This window comes from Palaemon carinicauda, chromosome 21 (assembly GCF_036898095.1).
Source record: "Palaemon carinicauda isolate YSFRI2023 chromosome 21, ASM3689809v2, whole genome shotgun sequence".
Classification (NCBI taxonomy): Eukaryota; Metazoa; Arthropoda; class Malacostraca; order Decapoda; family Palaemonidae; genus Palaemon; species Palaemon carinicauda.
The window spans coordinates 87,005,689-87,024,774 of record NC_090745.1 but is presented as its reverse complement, the minus strand read 5'-3'; the positions used below and the strand labels follow the sequence as shown (position 1 = coordinate 87,024,774).

The 19,086-nt window shown below is 44.9% G+C and overlaps 1 protein-coding gene across 1 annotated transcript in view; it reads left to right on the top strand.

Moving 5' to 3' along the window:
* Positions 1–19,086, top strand: part of Ssadh (succinic semialdehyde dehydrogenase) — a 204,628-nt gene that overhangs the window by 116,615 nt on the left and 68,927 nt on the right. Inside the window, exon 5 of the mRNA XM_068345083.1 lies at positions 6,555–6,638. Coding sequence (XP_068201184.1) covers positions 6,555–6,638 — 84 coding nt within the window. The remainder of the gene's footprint in view (positions 1–6,554; positions 6,639–19,086) is intronic.

Sequence of the window (19,086 nt, the reverse complement as noted above, 5' to 3'; positions counted from 1 at the left end):
TGGGTTGCTTTGATCAGTTGTCCCGAGTATTTGAAGAATCGAGGTTTGAGCTCTAAACACACTTGGCAAGAGGTGGTAATTTTCTTCACTTCTTCTACAGAGTAAGGTAGATTCCGCCCTCGGACGAAATGCATCATACGAGATATTCCCGGGTGACATAGGATTTCCTGAAGTTCTCGGAGTTTATCAGAAGTAGTGGCACCACAGATGCGGGAGAGAGCATCAGCTGGTATGTTCTCTGTTCCTGGACGGTATACTATATCATAGTGAAAACATGAGAGTTCAACTCTCCACCTTGCTATTTTGTCATTCTTTATTTTACTGTTTGATTTAGAGTCAAACATAAACTTTACACTACGCTGGTCCATGATGAGCTTGAAATGGTGTCCAATTAAGTAGTGTCTCCACTTTCTCAATGCCTCCACTATGGCATAAGCTTCCTTTTCCACTGCAGAATGTCCTTGTTCACTGCGAGTGAGAGTGCAGGAGAAGAAAGCCTCTGGGCGATTATTCTGTGTCAGAGTAGCGGCTATCGCATGACCTGAGGCATCCGTTTCCACAGTGAAAAGAGAGGAGGGATCAATGGCCGTTACCACAGCACTAGCAATGTCTTTCTTCAAGTTCCCGAGAGCTTGCAGTGCTTCAGTAGATAAAGGAAAACCATTGGCTTGTGTGAGAGGGCGGATTTTCTCTGAAAAGTTTGGGATCCATCTTGAGTAATGTGCAAGCAATCCCATGGTCATGCAAAGAGAAGCTGCATCCTTTGGGGGTGAAAGATTCCACAGTGGTTGCAAGCGTTCTGGGTCAGGTTTGATTTCCCCATCCGTTACTGAATACCCAAGTAATTTAATGGTTCTGACTTTGAAGTCACACTTGCTGTGGTTTAGAGTCAGGTTGTATTCCTCGGCCACCTTCAAAAACCTTCTTAAATTCTGGTCATGCTCCTCCTCTGTCTCACCACACACAGTAAAATTGTCTACATAAGCAAATGTACCACCTACTTTTTCTTTCTTAAGGATTTCGTCAAGCACACGTTGAAAAGCTGTTACTCCATTTTTCACTCCAAATGGAATGCGATTGAACTCATAAAGTTTACCCCCAGCTTCAAATGCAGTGTACGGTCTCTCTTCTTCTCTTATTGCAACCTAATGGTATGCACTTTTCAGATCTAAGGTATTGAACACCTTGTACCGTGCAATGTTGTTCACCATCTTGTCGATATTTGGCAAGGGGTAAGCATCAAGCTCAGTGAACTTGTTTATAGTACGATAGTAATCTACAACTATCCTCCTTTTCTGATTCTCCCCTGACGTCACCAGCACTTGAGCTCTCCAAGGAGAATTACTAGGCCTTATTATTCCTTCCGACATCATACGCTCAATCTTGGCTTCAATGAACTTCTTGTCACTCAAGGAGTATAGTCTTTACTTATTAGCCACTGGTCTACAATCTGGTGTCAGGTTTTTGAATAGGAAAGGAGGGGACACCTTAACAACACCTAGTGAACATATCTTCAAGGGAGGTTTCTCTCCTCCAAAATCCATTTCCAGGCCAGAATGTTTCCTCAGGAAGTCATGCCCTAGAATCACATCACTACATAAGCTTTGTAACACCTTGAGTTCAACACCGTGAAAAGTCTCTCCTTTTAACTCCAAGTCCACACTGCACAGACCTACAATGTTTGAGGACAGGGATTCATCAGCCATGGAGACTTTTCCATGCTCTGGAGACATAGTTAGTTTGTTTAGGTCCACTAAATTATGACGCACAAAGCTTCTGAACTCCCAGAATCAATAAGGGCACTGACAGGGCTACCATTAAGCTTGAGAGGTGTTATAGATTTTTCAAGACACTTAGGGGAGGCCTCCACTATAGAAGCTAGCATTGCTGCAGAATATTTTGGGCTAGAAGAGCCACTCGTCTGTTTCACAGAGCTGCACACCTTAGCATAATGTCCTTGCTTCTTACATTTCAAATTCACTGCATCCTTAGCAGGACACTGAGTTCGGGGATGCCGGTTGTTCCCACAAAAAAAACATCGAGCACTAGAAGTAGCAGCAGAAACACTCTCTCTGTTATTTTCAGCACTAAACGATTCCTCCTCTCGACTCACTGCTGACACAGCAGCATTAACAGGTTCTGTTGAGTAGGAGGCTGAATGCTTCTGGGCCATACCTAGAGTGCGGGCCTGTTCATAAGCAGTATTTAAGTTCAGTGTCAAATTCTCCAACAGACGCTGGTGTATTGCACCAGAGACCAAACCATTAATGAAGGCATCCCGAACATAACTGTCACAAGCTTCCTCCGCAGTTACACTTTTGAATTGGCAGTCCTTAGCAAGTAGCTTCAGTGCCTGTAGGAACTGATCCAGTGACTCACCCGAGTTTTGCCTGCGAGTGGCAAGTAGATGCCTGGCAAATATTTCATTGTTCGGTTTCACGTACAAAGATGTCAGAACCTCTTCAGCCTTCTCATAAGTCTCACACTCAGAAATGTAGTCATACACACTAGGAGCCACATAGTTAGTGAGAAGAACCAGTTTGTCAAGCGTAGGGGTAGTCAGCTGCACCGCTTGAACGAAGTTTGTAAACGTCCTCAGCCAGTGTGTCCATTCCTTGGTGGCCTGGGCAGAGTTAGGGTCCACATCAAACCGGGGTGGGCGCAGAAGCCGTTCCATGGCAATTGAATTGATTAACTGAATAAATTGAAGTAAACCCGGTGTATCCAGAACTAAGGTTTTATTCAGTTAACAATTCCACTGCAGTTATACCCTGCTAACAACAAAACAAACACATTATCAGACAGACATAAAGATAAATAACACTTGTGTTAACCAAGAAGGTACATACATCACACTCCTTATGAACGACAGGATAATATAAACAGGTTTATTTTTTACCACACCTATCATATTTTTTTGTTTAGTACATTTAAAACTCTCTCTCTCTCTCTCTCTCTCTCTCTCTCTCTCTCTCTCTCTCTCTCTCTCTCTCTCTCTCTCTCTCTCTCTCTCTCTGTGGGCTACTTTTCACTACCTCTCATTTCTTACCCCTCTCTATCTCACTAACAAATGAAATCTTTGTTGCTTCATGAAGTTTCAGTTATATTGAAAATCAGTCATGATTCAGTTTTCGTTACTTTCTCCAATCTCGCACCATCTCTGTCACATCGAACGTTATAGCGGTAACTTAGTTGTTCAATTACTTTAAAGACCGGCCTAGTACTTGCTTCTTCTTCTTACTTTTTTTTCTTAGATGGTTTCATAATTGAGGGGGTTACAAGTTGACTTATAACTGAAGTTAGGAAAAGTATTTTGGATATGGAATGGACAATCATCTTTAGTAACAGTTTAGAATTATCGTGAATTATCATTGTCATTAGCGGCAGTTTGTTATTGTGGATTAAACGCAAAAAAAAAAAAAATAGTTTTCCTGCTTTGCTACGTATGTAGGAATTTATATAGATACGGTAAATAATATTTGTAATAACATATTTACTAAAAGCTTTTAATATCATTATTTATCACTTTGATCATGCGTGTTTAATGCCTTCGTTTGTTTGTTATGCTCGAAGATGGAGCGTACAGTAAACAAATGGAAGGTTTCCGTTTCAGGCGGCATCATAAAGAAAAACATTATATAAATGGCATTCATTTCATTTATTTGGAAGTTCTAAGAAAAATTAAGTAGAACATTGGTAATAACAAAATCAACATATAATCAATACTTGGTAAGATTGCTGTCGATGCAAAAACTAACCTATACACAGATGTGTAAATGCATCTGTTTCTTCGTTATGATTAGAGATAAACGTAAACAAAACATTGGTTGTCGTTTTTATTGTGCTTTTTTGGCGTGTTTAGGAAACGCATGATATAAAATCGCCTTTATTTTGATAATTCTGGATTTTCAATGATACAACAAAAGCTAGTCTATAGAGTGATGGTTTTGCTATTCACCAGTTGTCTTATACAATAGATATGACAAACATTAAAATTTGTCTATTTTGGGTCGTGTTATAACGGGAAATATACGGTGTTTACACCCATCCTGGTTGTAATTTTAACCTTTTTTTTAAGTTATTAGAACTTTAAAGTATATTAATTGTTTGATTTATTTACAAGAACAATTTGATATTATAAAAAAATACTGTACAGTATAGTACATAGAAAGTATTGGAAATTGGTATTAAACACGTTTGAATAGGCAAGTTGCTGGTTGCCATGGCCCCAATGGAATTGTTTCTGTTAGTTGTGTTTCGAAATATGCGATTTTCCATTTATACGAGGTCATTGATCGACCAAATTCTCGCATAATTCGGGACCCTACTGTACTTGTATGCGTAGTTGAATATTTAGAGGATTGATTCTTAAGGGGTTCTTATGATAGATATTTTTTATCTTTGCCTTTAATGAAAAAAATTTTCCTCCTTTTAGCAAACTGTAAGAGTTTCTTTCCCCTACATAATTTTGTCCTCTTCTCAGTCACCAATTTAGTTAATTTTTTTTTCTGGGAATATTATTTTTTCCCTCTACTCTTGAAGGGAAGTTTGCCAAAAAATTTAATATTCTATGCAAATGAAGCATCTTCATGGGGCCATAATTTTAGCAACCATCCAAACTCTTCAGGGAAGGAACCTCTACCTTACTGCTTTGCGAAGACGTATACTCGCGCCTAATGCTTGTATAGGATCTGTATTCACAGGGAATATCCTGGGATGAATAGTGGGCTTGCCTTGCACGTGAAGAAATTTCTTAACTAGCAGCAAAGTTGATACGTGTGATGATGTCATCACGCGTACAGCGTTATCTGGTTTGACGATTCTCCTACTTGAATCATAACAAGTATAGGAATTGGTGACACTGCTACTCGACTTCCCTACTCTAGGTAGGGAAGGGAAAGGTGGGGCAAAAGGAATACGTAGTTCCAGGAAACCTTGGAGCGCAATCGCAGGTAATCTGGTCCGGCTGCCCCCATTCCCATTTACAGTATACGCTTTTATGGATTGCCTAAGACTTTGTAGAGGAGATATCAGCTTAGAGGCCCTATCATCATATGGCATACCTGGTTCCTGAGAATGTGTTGGGAAATGAAAAGTCTTCATCCATCACTGGTGCCTTTTGACTGAGGGGCAAAAGCTTTCTCAACTTTAAGTTCCCTCTAGCGGGATCGTCTCATTGAGTACGTCTCTTCTTTGGTCATCCTGTAAGATGAGCTAGGACCTGTTTCCTCAAGGTCTTGTTATTCATATTCAACTCTTTCTTTATGAGCGTCTTATGAAGGTAACACTTCAGCTAGCTCTCGACTTGCAGGGAGGTTTTCACCACCTAGGAAGACATTTTCCTGTAACTCCTGTTGCGAGGAGACTCGGCAACGAAGCAATCTCTTTCAGATTCCTGTGGCAAGAGGCATAGCTCTCTCGCTGGGAGGAAGACCAATTCTTGCAATAGTTACATAAAGATTCCCTTGAACCTCTCTTCTAGACAAGAGGGACAAGAAGGGAGCGTCTCCATGTGTGTCTGGCTTGAAAAGACGCCACACACACAGTTATCCTGTCCTGGGCAAGGATGTAAATACTACTATTTACAGGACACAAGCACTCACTTGTAACTTACAGTTAATGAAAAGACACTCAAATGACAGTGAATTATGAAAAAAACCAAAGTCAGGAATGCTACACACCAAAAGGGTCGACGAGATGAATGTGAAAGACTTGATTGTAGAGAGGAAGTAGAAAACAACCTCTTCACTTTGCAACCGGTAGTGTTGTGAAGAGATGCTGGGAGCAATATCCCACTTGCTCCTTGCGCATACGCTGTGTGTACCAGCACGACCAAATCAACCAAAATTTTGGTTGAACCGGTTGTTGGAAACATGATCTGTAATAACCCCATTAAATGACTCGGAAGTTTGTATCATCATAGGAATAAACAAACTATTAGAAAAAATTATGGTTTATGAAAGTTTATTACCATTAATATAGACCAGTTGATTCTTGAATCTTAATTATTTTAAACTGTAGTATTTCAATTCTATGAATTTTAATTATTTTAAACTATAGTATTTCAATTCTATAAATTACCTATCTTTCCTTCACTGGCATCCCACCTCCACCAGAGTGTGGAAGTCAGCAATATGAGCATCAGGGGAGGTTCATAGAAATAAAGGAAATTTTAATAAAGGAGTTTTTATTTCTATACTTGTGTAATAAATTGTATTATTAAAATTGTCAGAATTCTGATGTTATTAATTTTACATTATCTCTAATATTTAATATTGTTTACAAATGGCCATTGTTGTATATGATTAACAATAAGGATTTATTTTTTTTATAAGATATTTAATATTTTTTATAAATGGCTATTGTTGATGATGAGTAATAAGGATTTATTCATGTGCTCAGGAATGTCATATGGTTTATAACTTCAGTTTTATTACAGTGTTTTAATTTTATGAATGTTACTAGTACAATTTAATTTTATGACATTGTCTTATCTATCTACTGTAATATAATTGTTAATTAGGTTTTTTATTTCAAGACATTTCTCTTTCTAGGGAGAAGTAGTTCCAAGCCCAGCTTCAAGCAAGGAGATTATTTTAATTCGAGAACCCATAGGTGTGGTGTCTCTCATTACACCGGTAAGTGAATATTTACTTGGACAGGATTTTTTACCAAAATGTTGACAAGAAATGGCTTGCTGTTAGTAATATTCAGTACATGTAGGAACATGTTTGATATGACATTACAGTATTTAGGACTCGTATAGCATGTCATTACATATCTTCGAAGTCATTTCCATCTAAAAGACATAGGGAAGATGACATGGTTAATCTTGGGAGAAAGGTCTCCGTAAAGAAACAAAATGTGCATTGTACATTTAAAATTTTAAAACTGGTAAGCATTTCAATGAAATAATGCTAGAGCATGTTAATTTTTTTTAATATTTGCAATATTAGAATTATCACAGCTAGCTGAAGTAATCTGATTACCTAGATACAGTATACCATAAGAAAACATGATTTCCTGAAAAATATTTGCTGTAACTCAAAGGACATTTTTATTCTGCAATTGTTTCTCTTCTTCACGTACGGATATACTAAATGCAAGACAGGTAGGGAAAAATATAATTTAATTAGTTGTTTTCATTTAGGAAGATATTAAATTGGTAAAGATTATGATAACCTCACCTTTTAAAAGCAGAAATGTTATTAAATTGTTATGTCACTATACAAACCCTTGCTATTTATAATGATATTACATTCGGCGTAGCTGAAAGATGAGCCATATAGACTTTTAGCGAGGGATAACTGCTCCACCCGCTAGTTAGTGGGAGGGGTGGGAGTAGATGGCTACCCTGCTCACTCTCACACATGGGCTGAGCACTGACTTTTGCTTTTGGCTCGGGTAGAGTGTGGACGTTGCAGCTCTCTCCTTCCATTGACTTGCCATTTGACTTGATATTTTTAGATATTTGGAATAAATTTTGGAAAATTTTCTTTAATTCTTTTCCTTAATTCTTTTCCTTTTTCAGTGTTTTTGTGTTTTCTTTTTGGCCTAATGCGCACTTGTCCTGGACCTGAGGGCCACCCTTGCGGTACCTTTATGTCCTCTGTTGAGACGGACCCCCACCACCTGTCTCCTTTCTGTAGAGGTCGGCAGTGTGATCGGAATAACACTTGTCCTGAATGCAGGGAGTGGTCTCCCTCCCAGTGGGAGAGGTTTGGGCGTAGGCACAAAAAGAAGTCTTAGAGAGATTCTTCACCTTCGGGGAATTCATCGAAGTCAAAGAAGTCTCGGACTTCTTCTTTGACCCCCGATCTCTTCCCGAAGCCCCTCGATCAATCTCCCTTGTGGGAACAGTTGAGTACAGTAATAGCGCAGACTGATTAACCCCAGGTCAACCATGGATATTGAAGGACAGTACTGTTTCCCCTGGAGAAACAGTTCTGCCCCTTCCCCTAGGAGCACCTGTTCTTTTTCTGATTTGTTTCAGGTTTGCCCATCGCTGGGCTTGGTTAGTCCTCCATGGAAGGGCCGTGCTGGAACTGCTTCAACTGGGTGCTGAGAGGATGCGAACACCTGCTCCTTGGAGGTGGATCCTTCTCCTTCGAGTGCTGCTCCTGATGACCTCCGAGTTGCTGCCTAGGTCTCTGCTTTGTCGTCTCCTGCTGATGCCGAAGATGGCATTCCCCTTTGCTGTGCCGACTCAGGGTAGAGCAACGTCTGAGGTGAATCTTGCCTTTGGCGGACATCTCTTTTGCTTGCGAGTGAGAACCCCCAGAGATCCTGTGTTCATGAGATGTTCCACAGACCAACATTTGTCACCTCTGACTGCCAGATCAGGTTCCCTCCCCGGAGGAGCCTCTTAGAAGTTCCCCTCCGGAGGTTCGTCAGACTTTGGAGTTTTTAACTACTCTCACCCTGTAGGTTCACCCCCACCTGCAATAAGGAGACATCTGTGTAGTCCTGTCAAGGACCGTTATGCGCTAGCTATTCATCATCCGTCAGCTACGCATTGCTCGTCAGCTGCGTGTGAACCACCAGCTACTTGTCACCCGTCACTGCGTGACTGTAGCATGGTGGCTCGTGATCATCATTTGTCACCGAGAAATCCTCTCATTACAAGACGACCATCGATCTTGCCATCACCAAACGCAAAATGCGTGAGCGTCAATCGTCGGACCAACGAGTCTCTCCCAGAGCTCACAGGTTACCACCTCCTCGGGAATAGCCAGCCAGGTACTCGCCATCACATCATTTGCCATCTCGCTGCGCGCCAGCTCCTTGTCGTTCGCCCTCCCGTCGGTTTTCTAGATCAACTGCTCCACCTGTTCCCTTGCAGACTCGCAAGCGCCTGATCGCGGTGATGATTCCCAACGTGACGTGTATCGAATACAGGATGGACGACTGAGGGAAGCAGTGAAGCATCCTACAGCCACGAAGGATCAACGCCCGGTGAAGGCCCCAGCGGCCAGACTTACCAAACAAGAAAGCTAACACTTTCTCTCAGGGCCCCAGACATAAGGCCTCTAGCCCCCAAAGGATCCTCCAGCCAATATTGCAAGGGATAGAGAACCCACCTGGATTGACGCACTGGTTAATACAGTGCAACATGCGGTCACGGGTTGTCCCGCGCGCGCAGTCAATTACCAGGACACCAAGGATTCCCCTGACATCAAACCTTCCCGGTTCCTCTCCTGTCTGACCCCAGAAGATCAGGAGGATCGGTCTATCGAGACCCTCTTCACAGGAGATTCCTTCCTCCACCATTTAAGAGGAAATAGAGAGAGGAGATTCTTTCGCAGGTACATGTAGCACGTGAAAAACCAGCTGGGAAAAGAAGAAGGATTAGGCCATCTCCCTCTCGGCAGGATAGGGAGGTCTCTTTGATGGACTCTTTCCGCCCCCCCTAAAAGGGGTTCCTCCAAAGCCCTGTCCATTACAGCCAGATGTAATTCCTCCCTACAGAGAGGACCAGTGCCCTCTCAGGAAAGAGTCATCCGCAAGGCCATCTCTTTTGGAATATTATACCTTCCTCCTCGTAGGGAACCAAAGGACTTGAAAACCATCTCTAAGTCCAGTGGTGCCTGAAGTCCAATTGGAATCAGGCCTTCGATTCCCCGGACACTCTGATCCCCATGGGACCAGCTGAACGGTCAGACCTTGGACGGTGGCTGTCAGACAGAATCTGCTGAAGGATGTCAATCTTCTCTCCCTTTGATGCAGTTTTTGAATGCATCAAAAGAAGGGTGTGAGGGGGGGGGGGGGGGGGGGCCTCTACATGCTTCACCACACGGGCTCAAGCCTTTGGTCAGAATCTGATAAGTACCTTCACATAAATCCCCTAGAGATGAAGGCCTTATATAGAGTTTGGTAGTGATGAGCGACAACACCACAGTAGTGGCTTACCTCTAAAAGCAAGGAGGTAATTTTTTGCACCCCCTCTCCCATCTAGCAGTAGAGATACTGAGATGGGCGGAAGTCCACTCGGTCTTACTATCAGCTTGCTTCATTCCTGGCAAGAGGATTGTGCTCACCAACAATCTGAGCTGAGCAGAGTAGAGCAGACCACGTAGTGGGTTCCGAATGGTCTTTGAATTATCTAGTAGCCAACAAGGTCTTGGCTTTGTGGGGTTTGCCGACTGTGAATCTGTTCGCAATGGCCCTGAACTTCACACTCCCGTTTTATTGCCCCCCCAGTCCCAGACCCCAATGCTCTCTGGCAAGATGCATTCCAAAAACAGTGGGACAACATAGACGTTTATACATGCCCACCATTCTGTCTGATGAGAAGAGTACTCAACAAGACCAGAACATCGGTCAATCTTTTGGTGACCCTCATAGCTCTGCTATGGCATCACGCATATTGGTTCCCGAACCTTCTGTTGCTCCAGACGGAGCTACCAAGAGAACTTCCTAAACGATACAATCTACTCAGACAACCTCTTCATGCCTGGAGACTATTCACCTTCTCACTCAGAGAGGATTTTCGCAGCAAATTGCGAAGTGGATGTCTGGATATCCGCTAAAGTCATCAGCTTCAGTCTACCAGGTGAAGTGGAACGTCTTCTGTGGTTGGTGTCGTGGAAGGGGTTTCAATCCACTCGATGCCACTATGCCAGCAATAGCGGAGTTCTTCATGTTTTTGCGGGAAGAAAGGCGTCTTTCAGTTTCATCGATTAAAGGCTATTGCTCAGCCTTGAGTCTTGCCTTTAAACTGCAAGGAATGGACATTTTCTCATCCAAAGAACTTTAACTTCTCATTCTGAGTTGTGAACTTACCCATTGTCAGTCGGAAGTGAGACCTCCCCCATGGAACGTGATTCGAGTTCTTCAGTTCCTAAAAGGACCTCTGTACGAACCATTACACCAGGCAACAGATCACCACCTAACTTGGAAAATGGTGTTCCTGCTCCCCTTGGCCTCAGCCAAATGAGTTAGCAAACTTCGTGGTCTCTACTTTAATGTCGCCCATTCAATGGGATGGGGAAAAGTAAGCTTCAGCTTTGTCCCTGAGTTTGTTACCAAGACTCAGAATCTGGGAGTTTCGGATCTTGGTTTCGACTCCATCCAGATAACGAGTCCCTGCTCTGTAATCGACAATCCAGATCATCTGTTACAATGCCCAATAAGGTGTTTGAGGCACTACATCAAGAGAATAGTAGCATCTCGGCCTAGAGTGCCCTTACTTTTCATCAGCATGGGCAGAAACAAGAGGAGGATCATGAAAAACACAATCTCCACATGGATTCGCAGTCATTGACCTTGCTCTGAATCCCAATCCTCCTCCATCACGTCGTCCCAGAGCACACGATGTCAAGGGCGTAACTACGTCAATGGCCTTCAAAATGAACTACAGTGAACCCTCGCTACTTCGCGGTTCGACAATCGCGGATTCACCACTTCGCGGGGTTTTCCCATAACCCATATATATATACATATCGCGGATTTTCCGGAAAATTCGAAAATACCGCGAAATCTGAAGACAACCAAATACGATATTTTGTTACCTGTAATTCCATTAATACTGTAATTAGTAATATCTGCTCTTACTGATTGTTCATTGCATTACATATGATATATAATTCAGCACAGAAAGAAATAAAACACGAAAAGAGAATGTGATCATACGATAATTCAGTACGTAGTAAAATTAAATCGAACATGAAACGCAAATCAGATGCAGTCATACCATATTAGAATGGTGTGTACTGTAATGGATGTGCTTCTTTTCCATGAATCCTTTGTATGTATACGTACGTAGTACAGTACTGCATCCAATAATATTCTTTGTTGCAAAAATCACATTTCGAATACTGTAAGCGTACGAGAGAGAGAGAGAGAGAGAGAGAGAGAGAGAGAGAGAGAGAGAGAGAGAGAGAGGCGTAAAATAGCGTACGTAAAGTGTGTACTGTATTATTATTATTGTTATTATTATTATTATTGTTGTTGTTGTTAATAAAATTATTATTGTTATTATTATTATCATTATTATTATTATTATTACTGTACAGTATTATTATCATTATTTATTATTATTACGGTATTGTACTTAATCTACGTACGTTCATTATGCGCGGGGCATCTTCTATGAGTAACCAACGCATCATAGTACTGTAAGACGGGTTGTGATTGGTTCAAGCGCTGATAGATGACGAATCAGAACTCAAGTTTTGTTATCTAGCCTGTGATTGGTGTTTTGCCCGCATCTTCTACCCGCAGCATCAAAGTTCTCGCGGGGCTGGATCGTTCACTTTCTCTTTCCGCGTATTGCTGAGTAGACGTTCTTAAGTTTGTGAAGTTTAATCTGTGCTGTGTGCGACTGTTTTAAGTTGAACTTTTTGTTGAACTTTCTGTTAAATCCTACTGTACAATGCCTCCCAAGCGTTCTGCTTCTAGTAAGGCTGGTAGTGAGCCTAAACGCCACCGAAGGATGATGACGATAGCTGAGAAGGTTACGCTTCTCGACATGTTAAAAGATGGTAGAAGTTACGCGGCCGCCGGCCGCCATTTTGTCATCAACGAATCCACCGTTCGCTATATCAAAAAGGACGAGGCGAACATTAGAAAGACTGCTGCAATTACCTTTAGCAGATCAGCGAAGCGAGTCGTTACAACGCGTAATAAAACGATCGTACGCATGGAAGGTGCTTTAGCTGTGTGGATTGCCGACTGCCGGAAGAAGAACATAGCGTTGGATACGAACACCATCCAAACAAAGGCTTTGAGCTTATATGAGAATTTTGCTGCAAAGGAACCTAAAGACGACGACGGCAACCATGCTGAAGATGATGATGATGCAGATGATCCTCAACCAGGGACATCCACTGATTCCCAGCCTCAGAAACGTTTTTCCGCAAGCAAAGGATGGTTCGCGAAGTTTCAGAAACGCTTCGCCCTGAAAAGCGTTTCCCTGCATGGGGAGTCTGCTTCTGCTGACACTGCCGCTGCTGAAACTTACGTGAACCAGACTTTCAAGAACATTATCGCTGAAGGTGGATACAAGCCGGAACAAGTGTTTAATATGGATGAAACCGGCTTGTTTTGGAAGAGAATGCCGTCGCGAACTTTCCTATTTAAAGAGGAAGCCAAAGCCTCTGGCTTTAAGGCATTCAAGGATCGCGTTACCCTCGTGATGTGTGGCAATGCTGCTGGATTTTTGTTAAAGCCGGGGCTTATTTATAAATCGAAAAATCCTCGCGCTTTGAAAAATAAAAATAAGAATCTCCTTCCCGTGTACTGGATGCATAATCAAAAAGCATGGATTACGAAGATGCTGACCTCCAACTGGTTCCACCAGTGTTTCATCCCGCAAGTTCATGAATATCTCTTAGAGAAGGGCTTGCCATTCAAGATCCTTCTCCTTATGGATAACGCTGGTGGACACGCAACTGACCTGTCGCGTGAGGGTGTTCAGGTTGAGTTCCTGCCACCCAACACCACGTCATTAATTCAACCGATGGACCAGGGGGTTATCAGGGCGTTCAAGGCCCTCTACACGAAGAATACCTTGGCGGACCTCGTTGCGTGTGTGGATGCTGCCCAAGATGACGAGGATGAAGATTTCAACTTGAAGGCGTACTGGCGGCAGTACACCATAGCCACGTGCCTGCAGAATATTCAAAAGGCACTTCAAGAGATGAAACCTGCAACCGTGAATGCGAGCTGGAAGAAGCTGTGGCCCGATATTGTTTACGACGACAAGGGATTTACTCCGTCGGAAATCCAACACTCTGTAATACGGAAATCTGTGCAGTTGGCTGCCATAATTGGAGGTGACGGGTTTGGCGACATGACGACTGAAGACGTCGACGAGTTGTTGGACTGCCATTCCCAGCCCCTAACTGACGCAGACCTCGAATACCTGACGAAATCGGCAAGTGAGGAAGAGAGTTAGGGTACCCAGGAAGAGACCCAAGAAAATGTCGAAGAAACGGGCTTAACATTAGAACGGCTTGCCAAGTTCTGCAACCATATCAAGGAGGCGAAAGAAATGTTACAAGAGTGGGACGAGGATATGGTTCGCTCGATGCAATTCTCCAATAAGGTCGATGACATCATGACTCCCTACAGGATGCTCTTGGATCGAAAAAAGAAGCAGCGGCAACAACTTCCGATCACAATGTTCTTCCAGCCTCGCAAAAAAGAGCCAGTTCCTCCTGCTAGTACGCCTTCGGAAGAAATTGAAGAAGTTTCCCAGGAAGAAGTTGAAGAGGTGTCCCAGGAAAAGACACCTCCGTCTGAAGAGACGTAAAATACTATCATTGACTGCACAGTAGAACACATCATCAGCTTCGTCATCATCATTTCTACTGTGCAGCAAATTCATCGCCATCACCATTCAAGTTTTTCTTCAACTTCTTTCGTGGTGAGTACAGTAACAATCTTTATTTTTTACTTTAACCTGTTTTATAGTTTAGTAATGTACGTACTGTATGCATTAAGTTAAAGGGAAGGTTTTAAAAGTCTACATGTTGTAACCTATCATATTTTTTTTTGTTTAAAATTTACATTTACGTACGTAAAACAATCTCTCTCTCTCTCTCTCTCTCTCTCTCTCTCTCTCTCTCTCTCTCTCTCTCTCTCTCTCTCTCTCAAATTGTTTTCCTGCTTTGCTACGTACAAGTACTGTATAATTTATATTTGTAAGGTAACATATTTTGTAAATACTGTATGTACTGTATCATTATTTATCACTATCATCATGCGCGTTAAATGCCTTGTTTGTTCTGAGCGTGGTTGTTTACTGAGCGTACACGCCGTCGTTTCAGGCGGCGTCATAAAGAAAAAGATTTCATTTGGAAGTCCTAAGAAAAATACGTAAACTAAAACATTGGTAATAAAAAAATCAACATACAGTACTGTATAATCAATATAATCGATGCAAAAACTAACCTATACATATATGTGTACACTAAATGAGTTTGTTTCTTCATTATGATCAGAGATGAACGTAAACAAAACATTGGTTGCCATTTTTTATCGTGCTTTTTAGGTGTTTAGGAAACGCATGATATAAAATCGCCTTTAATATTTGTGCCTGTTTTAGTTTAGGGTGCTGTAGTACATGCATTAAGTGTTCTGTACATTAAAGGGTGGTTTGTTAACAGTACTACGTACAAGGGAAGGTTTTAAAAGTCCGAATATACATGTTAAATAAATAGGTAAATATGATGTCACTACTTCGCGGATTTTCACCTATCGCGCCCGCGTCTGGAACCTATCTACCGCGATAAACGAGGGTTCACTGTACTCTGTGACGCAGGTATTACAAGCTGGGTGTGGAAACACCATACTACTTTCACCGCCCGCTACTTGCAAGATGTAACCCACAGGATCCTTTATACGTTCTCTATTGATCCTGTGGTGGTTTCACAACAGCTGGTTTAGTACTTCAAGCTCCTCATTGGACAAGTAGTAGAAGGTTGAGGGCATTGGCTACCCAGGTCTTAGTCTGAATGAATGAAAAGAAATGTCTGGCTCTTTTCCTTTATTCATCCTCCCCTCCCTTGGGGAAATCAGCATCCTGGGTCCTTTGCACAAGCTGACCTCAAACCTCTACAGGTAAATCATTGCTCCCTTGTGTAACCTGGTATTGTCCCAGTACTCTTGCGTCCCCATACCCTGGCGAGGTGGTATCGGGAATGTCTCGGTCTTCTTGGTTTTTTCATACAAGACTCGGAATAACTTTTACCTTGACAGTCATATGGCTAGTATCTCATCACACACAGCCTGCGTAGGCCGCAGACCATACTTAGCAGGTTTAGCGAGGTGTTAGGGTTTCCTTATTTGTGCACTAACCTGTACAATAGGGAGTTCCCCGGGGAAGGCCAAAAGCCAGATTGGCAGGGACGTCCACCCTCTTAATGGGTGAGTCACCCCTATAAATAGTGTTGGTTTGTATTCCAGTTACGGAACTAATGACAAATTTGGAAGTAATTTGTATTTGTTCCAACACAGAATACTTACCTCGAACTACTTTCTTAGGAGTCTGGAATCTCTCAATCACCGACTAAGAATTTTGCATAGTTGCCCCCCTCTCCGCTGCCTCTCAAGGGCGTTCTAGGGCGTAAGGATACTCGCCCAGGTGCAACCCAGGTCACGCATGTGGCTATGCTTGATACCCAGTTAGCTTCTGGTCGCGGGGTAGATAACATCTAGCCGCTCTCTCTCTCGCTTATCCCGGCCGTTCACCTTGTGTTCCCACGCGATTATTTTGTGTTCTCACCCCTTGTCCCATGTGTTCCCGTGTGTTCCTTTACCTTGTGTCTCACTTATTCCCGTTGTGTTCCTCACCTTTCCCTTGTGTCGTTTGTGTTCGATTTTGCCATGGAACCTCAGCGTCGCTGTCCCGGTCCCAAGCGGGTAAGTCTTGCGGGGCATGGCTCTTGCTGCCCGGGGTCGACCCGCATTCCTTGTGCTTCTCGTATCGGGGGAAGAGGTGTTCCCGGAGTCTAAGGGCCCAGAGTGTGAGTCTTGGCCGGAGTTCCAATGGGCTCTTTTCGCCAAGAAAAAGAAGAAGGCTTCTAAGAGGTCGCCTAAGAAGTCAGGTCTTTCATCGCCGGTCACGTCGCCCTCGGTCCTGTCGGAGAGAGGTTCTCCTTCGCCTTCCCCCTACCCAGGGTAGGAGATTAGGTAAGTCCGTTTCGGGGAAGCGGCCCATTGCCGTTCCCCATGAGTCTAATGTGGGGGATTCTGTGTTGAAGGGGTCTATGCAGACAAGTGAGGGGTCTGCTAAAGTGGTGGGAGTGTGTGCTTTAGACGAAGGCCTGGTGCCCGCAGGACCCGTCATAAGTGTGGATCCGGGGTGGGGGAGGGGGCCTGTTTCTGCGCCCATCGCCACGCCCGTAACGTGCTTTTCAGGTGCAGCATCTTCTGGGGATGGCCAGGGCATTGGGGAGCGACCCTCGGGCGTTTCAGACCCCGACTCCATCGTTTGGAGGGTCCCGAGGACGTCCTTCAGGTCCCCCTTGAGATTGGAGGAGGACATCGAAGGTTGGTTCGACGGTCGTCCCATCACCCGTTCACCCCTGGCACCATCAGCCATGCTCACGCCGGACTTCATGGAGCCGGTAACCCCGAATTCCAGACCCAGAACCCCCAGGAGGCTCGTGGTAGAGTCGGTAATTTTCAGTCTCCTCGTACTCCGATGACGGCTTCTCCTACGACTCCTATTCGTCGGATGGTTACAGCGATCGAGACTCTAGGAGTGGGAGAAGACGATCTAGGAGGAGGAGATCGAGCCCACGCAACAGTCCGCCCAGGAAGAGGGCGAGGTCCTCGAGGAGGGACTACCGAAGGAGGTCATCACCGCGGAAGAGGTATGTCATGGTGGTACAACATCGTAGGGATCCAGCAGGTCGGTTGCCGCTCCAGTGCCTGCCTCGGTGGCTGCTGGAGCCGCTCCCGTTGCCCTGTATAGTGTCTCTTCGGCTCCGCCCGCTCGTCGGGGGCAGCCGTTGGCACACTCGTTACTGCCCCAGCCTAGTAAGTCGGCGACGCCACCTGTGTGCGGAGAAATCCCGCGGGTTCGGCACAGTAATTGACTGTACAGTGTCTCTTCAGCTCCGCCCGCTCGTCGGGGGCAGCCGTTGGCACACTCGTTGCTGCCCCGGCCTAGTAAGTCGGCGGCTCCACCCGTGTGCGGAGAAATCCCGCGGATTCGGCATAGTAACGTTACTCAACACTCTTCGGTCACAGCGGTCCCGGCCAAGTTTTGGGATTTGCCGCTGCCACAACCATCATCCAGCGCCATCCGGGTGAGCCCGGGAGGGGGTAGACCCATGACGGCTACCTCCGCCCCGACGGCTCTACCCGTGATGGAGGTGCCCGCTCCATCGTCCTACCAGGAGGAACGGGATGCCTCCATGCATACGGATCCCTCCGCGTTTGAGGAACTTGCCGACGAGGATGTACGGGTAGTGGACGGTTTAATTGGCTCGGGCGAGTGTTCGGTGGAGGAGATCTTGTCCTACCGTAAGGTGCTTGCTCTCATCCGACGCCACCATAGGTTGGACGAACCTCAACCAACGGCTGCGCGAACTTGGCTCTCGGGTCTGGGCAGGATGGTGGAGGATCCTGTACAGAAGAAGACTTCCTTGACCCTGCCTTTAGCCCCCGATGTTGCCATGGGAATGGAACACGTGGACCTGTACGTCTCAGCCCCGGAGAATTCCTTGAGGTCACAGGGCTCAGGCAAACTCCTACCGGGTCTCAAGACCCAGAGGAAGTTCTACGTGCTGGATGGGCACCATTCAGGGCCCCGCACGGTAGAAGAAGTGGTCGTTACACTGAACCAAGACAACTCTGACGAACGTAGCCTTAGCGCGCCGGTGGTCTTCTCTCCAGCGGAGGTCGCCATGATGGAGGTCATCGCTCAGGACGTTGTGAACGTCACCTCTTGGTTGGATTGGTTGGCCTGTACACTGGCGAACTTTCAGATCTCATACAACCTCGTAGTGCCAGACAATCAGGCCCTTCTGAAAGAATTGATCCGCTCGGGGGGGTAAAGCCATGAAATTTCTGACACCAGTCCTTTACCTAGACAGCCAACTGGTACTGAGGAGAAGGGACACTATCCTAAACAGACTTTCCCCGCAGGCTCCCCGAGCGAGAGGCAAAGTTCCTTAGAAACTCTCCCGTCTCGGCCAAGATAGTGTTCCCTCTCCAGACGGTAGCAGAGACGATGGAGAGAGTCAGCAGATTGAAGGTGCCAGCCGAGCCCAGACAGCAGTTGCCAAGGCGGCCCGTGGCGAGGAGACCTGCGGCGGATGGGGCCTACCCGCCTCCGCCCTCAGCTAGGCAAGGAGCATCCACCTCTTCATGGCACCAGCCTCCGTGGCCCTCCAGGGGGAGTGGTGCTCAACCCCAAACCTACTATAGACCTAAGTTCTCCGAGTCAAGGAGAAGCCGGTCAAACCGCCTTCCTAGAAGGAGATAGGGAGAGAGGCCCCCTACACCTTCCCACACTGCTGGTGGGGGGATGCCTCAAACAGTTTTGGCAAGCATGGCAGGACAATGGGGCGGACCCATGGACAGTTACTGTTCTCAGGGAGGGATACAGGATTCCCTTCTTGTCAGAGCCGC